General features: G+C 47.7%; 1 protein-coding gene across 1 annotated transcript in view; it reads left to right on the top strand.

Annotated features, from left to right (window-relative positions):
* The first annotated feature begins 4,012 nt into the window (after positions 1-4,012).
* PDE11A (phosphodiesterase 11A) overlaps positions 4,013-11,764 on the top strand; it is a 106,392-nt gene continuing 98,640 nt past the window's right edge. Inside the window, exon 1 of the mRNA XM_005520010.2 lies at positions 4,013-4,801. Coding sequence (XP_005520067.1) covers positions 4,013-4,801 — 789 coding nt within the window. The remainder of the gene's footprint in view (positions 4,802-11,764) is intronic.

Genomic DNA, 11,764 nt, shown 5'->3' with positions numbered 1-11,764 from the left:
GTTAGTACAAGTTTTCAAAAGAAGGCAAACAAATTGATATCTAAATTCACTTTAGACAATGGGAAGAGTTAGCTCTGGAGGACAGAAGAGAAATGTGAATATGTCATTACAGGTATTTCAGTAGTCTTCAGTACAAGAGCAGGCTTCTGTTGGAAGAGACAGGTTTTAGCAGGTTTGGAAGGAAAAAATAATGGTTTTTCAACTTCTGTCAAGAAGCCAGGAACTGGCTGTTGATAGCCCTTTTTCTAATGCCCTTAAATGGAGTACAGCCTTGAGGAATTCCATGTTAATCTCATGTTTATTTTAAAAAATTATGAAATTAAATTTGGATCTTCTGAATATTGGAATTACAAAGATATTCACATAGTTTAGAAGTAGTAAGTAGTTGTATATGAAATGATGCAAAGAACTGCAACTCTTCACGATGCAAAAAGGATTTATATTTTACTTATTAAACTGAAACAAAGTATACCTTATGCATTTTATATTATACATCATTTATGCTCCCATCCTCCCCGATTCTACTGGACTCCTTCCCCATTTCAGACTGTTCAGAGTAATAAAGAATCTCCCCAAATGGTAAAATTTTCTCAAGTGGTTTTCCTGATTGCATTTTGAGGAGTGCTATTCCACTGCCTTTCTGAACAGAGAAACACACTGCACCTGAGAAATGCACTGACATTTCTCCTTGTGATTCTTTTAGGGCATCTTAGGGCATTTTTGTATGTTCTACCCAAGGAAACCAGGTGCAACTGGCTGAAACCTGCACTAAGCTGGCATTGTGCATCCCTTTTGACAAATGGTGCATCATACCTCAGAAGCATCAGATGCTTACACCTCACTGTAGCATACCCATAAAATTACAGTGGTGGCACAATCCCATGGCATTGACAAAATCCATTTTCCTACTCTTGCCCTCCCACAAAAGGCTGAAACTAATCTATCTCAGGCCAACACATGAGGCTGCAGCCCAGTGTACATTGTGCTTGTTTAACTCGCTCTGCAGACAGAGTAGAGACGCCAGTCTCCTAAAAGTGTAGGTGTACTCCTAAAATCAATCAATGCACACCAGGCCAGACTTCTGAACCAGGTTTTATCCGGACAACATGTCCAAAGCCTTTGCAAGTTACAGAACAGTCAAACCAGAGAAATCATCCTTGTCACATTTCATTTTTACATGGATTTCAGGTTCCATAGTTCTTTACAATTAAACTGTTACAGTAATTTTTTCACTATGTATTTCATGCAATGGAAACAACTACAGTTTTAGTTTCTTCAGTCTTGACTGTTAAGATTGTGAATATGCAGATTTCGGATGCAATCAAATCCTATGTATAAAACCCCAGCAAAATAAACTAAAGATGCTGCAAGACTTTGAAGGCCCTAGCTTATACCCAGGCTTACAGAAACCCTAAGTTGCTGTAAGTGTTTACATACAGAACTGCTACACAGTAGCCATTTTGTAGTAAACACTGGTGTGCGTGCTCAAACCAAACCTCTCCACAGTGAGATGGCAAAAATTATTTGCATACAATTAATTCGCACCCAAGGTCTTCGCTTGAGAGCCGGGTGTATGTGCTGGGCTAACCTCCAGCAGCTCATGCGATTTCTTTTTGCAAGTGGAGTGTTTGTGCCAGCGCTGCAACACCGCAAATGCAGCTGGGGCTCGGGGCAGTAGCGCCGGGGGCGGCCGCGGAGTCCCCTCGGCCTCCCGGGGCCGCGCTGAGCCGCCCCCGGCGCTACTGCCCCGAGCCCGGAGCCCCGAGCCCGGAGCCCGGAGCCAGTGGCGGCTCAGCCCGAGGGGCTGAAACCCCTTCGCGTCACAGCTCCGGCAGCGCACTCGGAAACGCTTACAGAGCCTTGCCCTCGCCGAGATATGCTGCCTTGTCATACCCGAGCCACCTGCATCGGCCTCTTTAGCGGTGCGAGCAGCTCAGGGAGGACCGCCTAGAGCGTGTCCTCCGACCCCCCCCCCCCCCCCCCGCTTTCCGCCCCCTCGCCCCGCAGCCCCCTCGCCGCGGGTTCTGCAGCTGGGCGCCCCCCGCAAGTCGGGCGGGGCACGGTGCGGCGGCCGGGAGCGACCCTTCCCCGCCTCCGCGCACCGCCCAGGGCCGGGCTGGCTCCGGGCTCCCTCCTCCGCCCCCCGAGCGAGGGACTGCGCCCCCCGCCCCGGCTGCCCGCGCGCCGCCCCCGCTGCCCTATTGCCGATGTGTGGCGGTGGTGGCGGGGTTTCTCAATGGATGGAGAGCCCGTCCTCCTGCGTCAGCATCCCTGCGGGGAGAGCAGGAGGGATGTATGAAACCCCACCTAGAGCGGGGGGCAAGCCCTGCCGCCGCAGCGGCCCGGGACCCGCGGCGGCGAGGGCAATGCTGCTCAACCTGCAACAGCGCGGGCTCCGAGACCGGGAGCCGAAATCCTTTGTTTGTGGCTTCCTAAGCTGTGTCCGAGCTGCACAAGCCGAAGCATCTGCACGGGGCCCCTGAGGGTCACCCCTGCTGCCGCGGGAGACGCGGCCGTCCTCCGGGATACACGCGTAACCCTTCCTCCCCTCCTGGCACCCGCGCACCAGCCTGCGCTATCGACACGTGTCCCAAAAGTGCTCCCTCTCCTTGCAAGCACTGCCCGCACCCTGCGCCGTAAGGGGCTGCTGCAGGGACAGGGTCCCCGGCAGGTGGGAATCTCGTTTGGTTGAAGATTTGCCCGTGTGTTTTCCCAGCCACCCGAACTCCCATTCATGAATTTCTGAAGCCGCCTTCATTCAGTCTTTGGTGAGCGCATGAAAAACATTTTCACGTGTTAAGATCCATGACTTGTTTTTTCAATCGCTTATGCGTAGGCATTGATTTAGCAATGAAAAGTGCTCCACGTGCGCATAAAAATAACCCTTGTCCGTCTGCGGGCGGTGGATACGGTCTGTTTCCGTCTGGCAGCCGGTGATGCCCGAACGGACACCCAGGAGCGCCTTGGGCGCGCCCGCTCCCGCCCTGCTGCCCTGGGGAGCAGCGGCTTGCGGCGGAAAGCCCTGGGCGGCTCCGGGCCGACAGAGCCCGCTGTGCCCCTCACGCTGTTCCCCGGTCCCCGCGGGAACCGGCCAGAGTCAGGTCCCCGCACGGGTGAGGCCACCCGCAAGTCAACTCAGTGATTCAAAAAAGGGAATTCACTCAGGATTCTTGGAAGGACTCCGTTTTTCTGCTTGTCTCCTGAAGTACTGAAGCAGCTCAGAAAACGGTATAAATGAGAGCTCTTTAACGGGAGCGCTCCCATTACCTCCCGCCGCCTCTCCCGCGGACCACGGGCAGGAGCCGCGGAGAGGTTCGTCCCCTCCCCGAACGACCATCACAAACAAAAGGCCCCTTCCTTTCCCCCCAATGTTGTTGAATGAAACTCCTCAGCACAGCTCCCCACTGCCGGAGCCCGCCCTGCCGAGGCGGCTGCTGCCAGGCGGGCGGCAGTGCCCCCCCACCCGCAGCGGGGCTTGCCAGCGCTCCCGCCAGCCCTCCCTCTCCCCGCCTGCCCCCCCGCTCGGCTCACGCGTCCTCCCCTCCCTCCTTCTCAGTGGTCTGCCGGCTGGCTTACGCAGGAGCCGCCGCCAGCACTGACAGCACTTGGCAGAAGGGGTTTGCCCGAGCGCTCCCGGAGCATCTCCAGAGGCGCGGCGACACCGCCTGCCCGACTCACCAGGGGAGCGGCCCAGAACCGGGAACCGAGACCAGAGCTGGAGAAAGGCTGAAAACCGGAAAGCAGGAAAAAATAGCTAGAAAAATACGAATACTACTACTAATAATAATAAAGTGTGGTGTGCAGGAAAAGGAGGTCGCGGGGGAAAGCAGAAGGCGAGAAGAAGGAGCGCCGCTGAGGAAGGGTCCGGGCAAGGGGCAGAAGCGGCTCCTCGCCGGGGCTGCCGGCATCCCCCGTGCCCCGGGGCGGCCGTCGGGGCGGCAGCAGAAGCACGTGGCGGCGGGCGAGCATGGCCAGCGCGGGAGCTCCCGCGGCCTGAGCCGCCGCCGGCACCATGGCAGCCGCCGGCGATGCCGGCCTCGACGTGGCGGCGGTGGAAAGTTTCCTAGAGAGGCACCCGGAGCTGGTGGAGAAGTGGCTGCAGAGGAAGAACTCGCCCCCTAAAGCGCCTGCCGTCCCCGCGGCCGGCCCATCGGAGGAGCGACGGAGCAGCGACGGCCCCGGCTGCGGATGGGGGAGTGCGGGCGGCCCCGGCCCCGGGGGGCTGCAGCGCCGAGCGTCCCAGAAGGAGCTGCGGAAGAGCTTCGCCCGCTCCAAGGCTATCCACGTCAACCTCACCTACGACGAGCATGTGCACGCCCGGGCGCAGGAGCCGCTGAGCAGCGTGAGGCGACGGGCGCTGCTGCGGAAGGCCAGCTCCTTGCCCCCCACCACCGCCCACATCCTCAGCGCCCTGCTGGAGTCCCGCGTCAGCCTGCCCCAGTACCCCCCCTCCGCCCTGGACTACAAGCGCTACCTCAAGGAGCACAACGAGCGCCAGTTCTTCCTGGAACTGGTCAAGGACATCTCCAATGACCTGGACCTCACCAGCCTCAGCTACAAGATCCTCATCTTCGTCTGCCTCATGGTGGACGCGGACCGGGGATCCCTCTTCCTCGTGGAGGGGACCTCCGCCGGCAAGAAGACCCTGGTCTCCAAGTTCTTCGACGTGCACGCCGGCACCCCGCTGCTGCCCTGCGGCTCCACCGAGGACAGCAACGAGGTGCAGGTGCCCTGGGGCAAGGGCATCATCGGCTACGTGGCGGAGCACGGAGAGACGGTCAACATTCCCGACGCCTACCAGGTAGGAGCCGGGCAGGCTCCCCCGGCCCGAGGAGCCCCTCAGTCGCCTGGCCCTGCCTCCCCCCGGGGCGCCCCTCCCGCCGCAGCCCCCCGGGCTGGCCCGGCCGGCAGCGCCGCGGTGTGCGCGGGGCGAGTGCCCAGGGACCGCCGGGGAAAGCGGGAGGGGAAGCCCCGCCTGGGTGGCCGATGGGGCCAAAGGGGCACTACAATCGCACGACAGGGGTCTGGATTTCGCAGGGGAGATAGGCGCTTCATGTGTTTCTAAAGCATGTTTTGGAACCTGCTGAAGAAAGTTTAAAAAAAAATGCCTGTGACAATCCCAATGATGGTGTTCTTAAATTTCTGTCTCAATGTTCCCTGGCTCTCCGCTGCTGAAAAAAATATCATTGCTTTCAAAAAAGCATATATTTTCACCTTTGCATATGCCCACTCAGCCCACATGGTATGTGTTTTCAAACCTATTCCTAGTAGTGATACAGCCAGTGTCCTGTTATTCTCCGGCAAAGACTTTCCCCACCTTTTACTTCTTTAGAGGCTTCAGTGTGAATTGTGAAAATGTAGTTCTGGCTTCAAGGCAGACATTGACCCCTGGCTTCAGCACGGACAGACGAGCCTTTACCCGAATGTGTCAATGTAGAGCAGAACCTTCAGTTTCCTGGCTTGAAATCTACTCCTTTGGGTGGGAGTCTGTTTCTAGTGTTTATTTGTGTAAGATACTACCAGCAATTAGAACTTCTTGAGAAGATGAAGAACCACAAAGTTTTCTCACGTTTTCTCAGTTAGGATCTTGGAACGCTTGAAAGAGGTGGGAGATGTATGTATGTCTCGAAGAATTTTAGTAGACTTATTTTACTCTATAATAATAACAGAAACAAAAAACATTAAAAAAAACTGATGATGCTTTACAGCAGACTACAAGGAAGAAACTTGAAAAATAAGATTTAGTTATTTTTGGGGTTTTAAATACAGAAGAGCCAGGGTATATGTATTTGGGGATGAATATTCATTTATTTGTCAAACAATATTTGAAAAATACTAGGCTCCTCACAGATCCAGACTGCCAGAGGTGCTCAACTCACAGATTTTAAAAGGAATGGTAAAAATGCTCAGATTAAAATGAGTATTGGATCACCTTTGAAAAAAATTCAGCTGGCTTTCTTCATTTTTTCCCCTTTCTGCATTATACACTTTTTCTTGCAGTCTGATTTTATTACTTTCACTTGTAAAACTGTGCAATTCCTAGAATATCTGCTGCTGTAGGTGAAGCAGTATGTTCTCAATAGTCCCAACTCACTAAACAGATAAAGGATATCTGAGTTTGGCTAGGAAGGAACTTGATACCTCCTTCTAACTCTGGATAGCTCCAGCCACCTTTTTTTTTTTTTTTTGGAGGTGAAAATGCCACTGAAAGGGCAGTGTTTTCTAGTCCTAGGGACATATATTGCTTTACTTTTTCTTCAGTGTTTGTCCACTTTGTGTTCACTTCCCTGTGAAAGAGTCCAGCTGCTTTGAACAGTTTATTTTATGTTTCATCCACAGAGAAAAGTGAAAAACAATCCATCCAGTTGCCATTCCCAGTGCTATTTATGTTATACTTTTGTCTGGCTCTTACTCAAAATCGATTTAAATATTATAAATAATACAACTCGTTGTATCTTTAAGCCTTAAGTACATTAGCTGCAGTCGATGGGCAAGTTCTAATCCAAGTCCATCCTGTAATTACATCAAATGCAACTTCCCTACTTTCAGTGGAGCTACTTTGATTTATTCGAGTGCAAATGAAACTTAAGACCTTCCAACTCTGATGAAAGTTTTGCCTTGATAATAAAACAGGGCCCTGCTTTCAGTTACGTTTCTGACTTAGTACAGTTTCTCTTCTCTTACTTGGCAAGGCTATATATCCATTGTGCATCATCAAAAGGAGACATTCCTAATTTAAAGGTATAAAGAGCTCTGTGGAACCCAGGTACCTGTGCATGAAGGGGTGACAGCTGCTCCATTTCAGATTGTCGTAGTGCCCACAATGGAGCACTTTAAAAATTAATAAATGTGGTAATATTTTCTTGCCACTGGTGATGAAAGTGTTTAATCAACTGTCAGGTAAAAAACCAGCATGACCAGGAAACTCTGTCAGGTGGAGCTGAAGAAAAAGAGGTGACAGCAGAGCACCATTTTCTGTCCATTGAAGAGGGTTTTTATACTGATGCTGTTTGGCAAGAAAAGGCCTTACACAAGGTCAGAGGAACTTCTAGATTAATTTAAATTTATTTTGCTTGTTTTTTAAATTAACAAACTTGTTTAAAATAGGTAAACATACTTCCATATCATCAATTAGCTAGTTTACTGTATTGGGAAATTTGTTATTATTCAACCATCTCTATTTTCTCAGAGCCTGATCAAATACCATTTGGAATTCTACCAGTGAGTACAAATTGGGTTGCCTGCTTGTACTGTCAGCTATGGCTGACATTAATGGTACTTCGGTGCAATCAACATTACATTTAAATGCTGTCATGTCTTGTAATGTGGTCCTTGCAGGCAGTCCCCTGTGTCCATCAGACTGATTGTTTCAGAAAGTATTTGTAAATGACTGGTTGTGTCATTATCAGAGACAGCATACAATTTCAATTACACATTTATTCTTCTAAAAAGAAAAAATGCAAAATAAAAAGTCATTTATAGGATGGGACTTTTCCACAATCCAGGTGATTGTTACTGTTGTTGAGTGGGACTTTCAAAACCTGCTCATGTGAACAATCTTTCTTAATTCAATAAACATATATAGATACAAGGTTTGGAATTAATATCACATATTGAGGACTGTATAATAATCACTTCTTTTAAACACTAAACAATGACCATGTAAGATCTCACAGTAGTTTAATTTATGAAGTTCAGATTTGACTGGACAAACTTTTGGAGGCTCACAGCAATAGAGAATTTGACAAATAATTTATGGAAAGGTTTAGGTGTCATATATGTCATATATGTCAATGTCATATAACTGATTCAAAAGTTGCACAGTTTCATTCATAACATTAAAAGCTTTATTTATTACATTGCAAAGTCATGTGATGAAAGTGAGTTTATAATTTTAACATGATCTGATATGCAAGTGTTAGCAGTACAGAGAATTTGAGAAAAGGAAAGCAATTAAATACTTTCTCTCATTTTCATTTTGAAGCTAGTCTAAAACTGTTTCTCCTGAAATTAATCCAGTTGAATTGTAAATCAAACTTTCAGTCACTTTAAGTTCTAAAATAAGGCCTTGGACGTTCCCATATGTAAATTTTGGGAAGCATTTTTGACTCCTTTTTCATATGGGAATAATGCACTATATCTTGAGCACACATGTTGGAAGAAGAGTTTGGTCATACAGGCAAGGAAATGTGGGGCCTAAATGTCCATTAAGGCCCCTTTTGCCAGAGAATAGATGTAGTTTTCATTGCCATATATGAAGACTATTGAGTCTGTTGTAAGTACACAGACAGAGACCATTACCTGTAGTTCCTAGAAGCTGTTTTCAAATTAAAGATTTTTTTCCTATTTGAAGCTGTGGATTTTTTCATGTCATCCATTCTTCTCACAGGACATGCATGGTGTTTAGCTGAAATTACTGATAATTTCAATTTTGTTCCATCTTTTAGTGCAGTATTTAAATAGTAAACATTTTAAATTACAAGTTTAATGTTTGGTTGTTGTTATACCTTTAGCTGTGCAAAAATTAGGAAACAATTTAATAGCATCCCAAATTCTTCTAACTAGTGTAAAAAAATATTAGCCCCTAGAATAGTAAGCAAACATCAGAAAGTGGTAAAAAATGTGTTCTGCCATTTTCCTGTGTCAGCTGAATAAAGTTGCTGCACATTTGATGTTAAATTTGGATTTTTAAAAGTAGCTTTAAAAGACAGGAGACAAAAATGGCTTACCAGATGGATGTTTTAATAAAGCATGTAGCAAAGAGGAGAAATATTAAATGGAGTCACGTTAAGACATGGGTTTTGTAAGTTAGAGAAAGTGCCGTAAAATACGACCAGTTATTTTTCAATATAACTGAAGTCGTCAAAAAGAAAATGTAACCATATTACTGCAACTGAAATCAAGGAAAGAAAAAAACGGATCAAGCTCTCTTTCACGGGACTCTTCTGTTACCTCTTTCAAGGCCAAGTGTAACATAGTTAACACACACACAACCCTTCACAGCAAGTGTTAAACATCCTTGAGTACCTCGGTACAGGTGTGGGTGTTGTCTTCTCCAAGCCCTCCTGAGCTCTGGCATACAGTGTCTCCTGCTGTGCCAGGACAGCATCACAGACTTACTGCTCAGGAGGGCAGACCTTTGAGCTCCTGTGGGGCTGGCTGTGTGTGCAGAAGGTCAAGAAGAGGCATGAGCCACGTTTCCTTACACAGGGTGACCGTTTGTCATCAGCAGTATTAACAGTGGGTCTCTCTCAGTTTCAAAGAGCAGTTAAAGCACTAAAACCTGGGAGGTTTAGCCCTGCAAATGGGAAGCACTCAGTTCTGCTCAGCAGCATTGGACAGTGGCACCAACAGCTCTATGAATTTCAGTGTTAACAAGGACAGAGGTTGCTCTTAAGAGAGTAAAGATCGTAAGACCTGTCAAGCAGAATACACAGTGGTCTTTAAAATTTCCATGTAATACAGGAAAAAGAAAGATAAAAAATGGAATTTCTTTGCTGTACACTAAATATGACTAGGAAATACTGTGGGGAATGCAGGAAATAACTTCAGCAGTAAAAACTAAGATGCTCTGATGTGTTTTGCAGAAAAGGACACTACAGCCTATCATGTAAAATTTAGGAAAACTTGAAATTCTAAGTACAATCAGTGAAGGGGTGTTGTAATTATCCCTGTGTCTGCAGCCCACTGGCTGTGAACAAGCCCTTCATCCTTCATGTCACAGCCTGGAGAGAGGGATCTTTCTATAGGAGGCATGTCCTGGGAAGGAAAGGCAGAGAGCCCTCAGGGCAGTAGCTGAGGTTGTCTCTCACCTCCTGTCACCTCTCTCACTCCATAAGTCTTCTCCAGGAGCAGTTTCTAACTGATGCGTACAACATCCCAAGACCTCCCCAGGTCACACCACTGTGACTCTCTGGAGATGCCCACCAGGGTCAGGAGCTGCTGGCTGACAGCAGGGACAGGTAGAGGGACACTTGTCCAAAGCGAAGGCTCAGTTGTTTCACGTCCCCGTGCTGCTGCTGTGGATGCCTAGCACAGAGAGGGCTGTGCAGCGCAGTGTACGCTGCAGGTGGCAGCCCTCAGGCATGGTGAGCAGTCACACCTTCCCTCCACACTCGTGTGAACAGGTGATGTTGCCTCCCCCACCAGGCGGGCAGTGCCCTGTCCTCCAGGGTGCTCAGCCATTCCTCAGTGGATCCTCACCCCCTGCTCGCTGCCCCAGCTGTGCTCACCACAGATCTGATGCCGAGATATTTGGGATGAGCGGGACCAGCAGTAGCTGTGCTCGGGGGGCCCAGGTGGGGCTTTGCTGTAAGTTCCTGCTCTAGTCCCCAGCTCTCCCTCCTGCAGCTGGGCTGGTGGCCCTGCAGGGCTTTGGCAAGAAAAACTTTTTGGAGAGCTGAGGTGGTTTTCCTTTTGGTAAGCTGATAGTCGTTAACTGGTTTATTGCTCAGCTGATCCATCCGTCTGAAGAGTATGTATGTTTTCAGTTTCTTTGGCCTCAGACAGTCTAGAATATCTTTGTAGAACAGATGTGAAACTGGTGACATTCTGTGGTTCCTCATGAGGAAGTAGTATATATATTTCATGAGAGCAGGTCAGTGAAAAGGAGAAAAAATGGCAGGACTCGGACCTTCAGATTTTAGTTGAGGTCCTGTTACAAGCACAAGACTGAGTAAAGCTGTAGTTTTGTGTGGTAAATTATTTTGGTGTTCTGCTTGATTTGCTTTCAATTTTTCAAAACAAATGGGTGTTTCATTCTGGTTATTTGCAGTTGTATGCTACTGCATAGCTTTTTTATAGAGGAACAAATTTAAGAAGTATACACATATCATTATGCAATTAATTTGTTTTATTTTTCTAAAATAACCCTACTGGCAAACTATGAAAAAAAAATGAAAGCAATGGTTCAGTGGTTATGTGTTAACAGGGCAACAGCAACTCTGTGCACTCTGAGCTTCATGTCTCTAGAGTGCACACTTCAAAATGAGTGCTGCTTTGTTGATAACAAACACTACTGCTTGTAAGACTTGTAAGTCACAGTAAGACTGCTGCTGTAACACTTGAAACTGTGTTGCCCACCTGAGTAATCTCCAGCAGGTGCTAGGTTTAAACCCATACACAGATTTCTCTTGAAACACCCAGGAGTCTTGTTGGTTTCCTTGCTCAGAGGAGTATTAGCTTTCTAAAGCCACCTGTGTATACGCCTTGTATAAAGAATCATGAATATTCAGGAGGTCAGCTGTAAGCCTTGTCCCAAAGAAACATTGCAACAACGATGGGAACATGGGCATGGTTATAGCTGGTGTCCAGTGGGGTATCAGTCAGGGCTGGTACAGAAAGGGAGAGAGAACCACTGTGATGGAGTAATCAGATGCCATCTCTAAATATTGAAAACTAGAGGAAAAGTATTTTTCTTTGTAAACAATTTATTTAATAGTGCTACAATCAGACTAGATGTGCACAGAATCTGCTGTATGTAAGGCCACAACTCGACTCACAGTTGTGCTACTGGTGATCTCTCTGGAGTTTGTTTTGAAGAAAGAAAACAAAATCCTTATGTGATGGATCTAGATGATGTCCTACAGAGGAATGTTTTCTGCTGATCAGTTCAGACAATGAAGCATGAGCTGTAATTATTAGCTAGGCACTTGCGTTTGCAGATTTGCTAGTGCTCATAAAGTCTTTTTTTCCTGTTTAAGACTACTACATGATTTTTTCACATTAAGTTTGTGCAAGTCAGACAAAGATGCATTGCTACTAA

Source organism: Pseudopodoces humilis, chromosome 8 (genome assembly GCF_049639895.1).
Source record: "Pseudopodoces humilis isolate 2021_Gansu_Grassland_sample_001 chromosome 8, ASM4963989v1, whole genome shotgun sequence".
Lineage (NCBI taxonomy): Eukaryota > Metazoa > Chordata > Aves > Passeriformes > Paridae > Pseudopodoces > Pseudopodoces humilis.
Note: the sequence above shows the minus strand (reverse complement) of the source record. Positions and strands in the feature narration are given on the sequence as shown.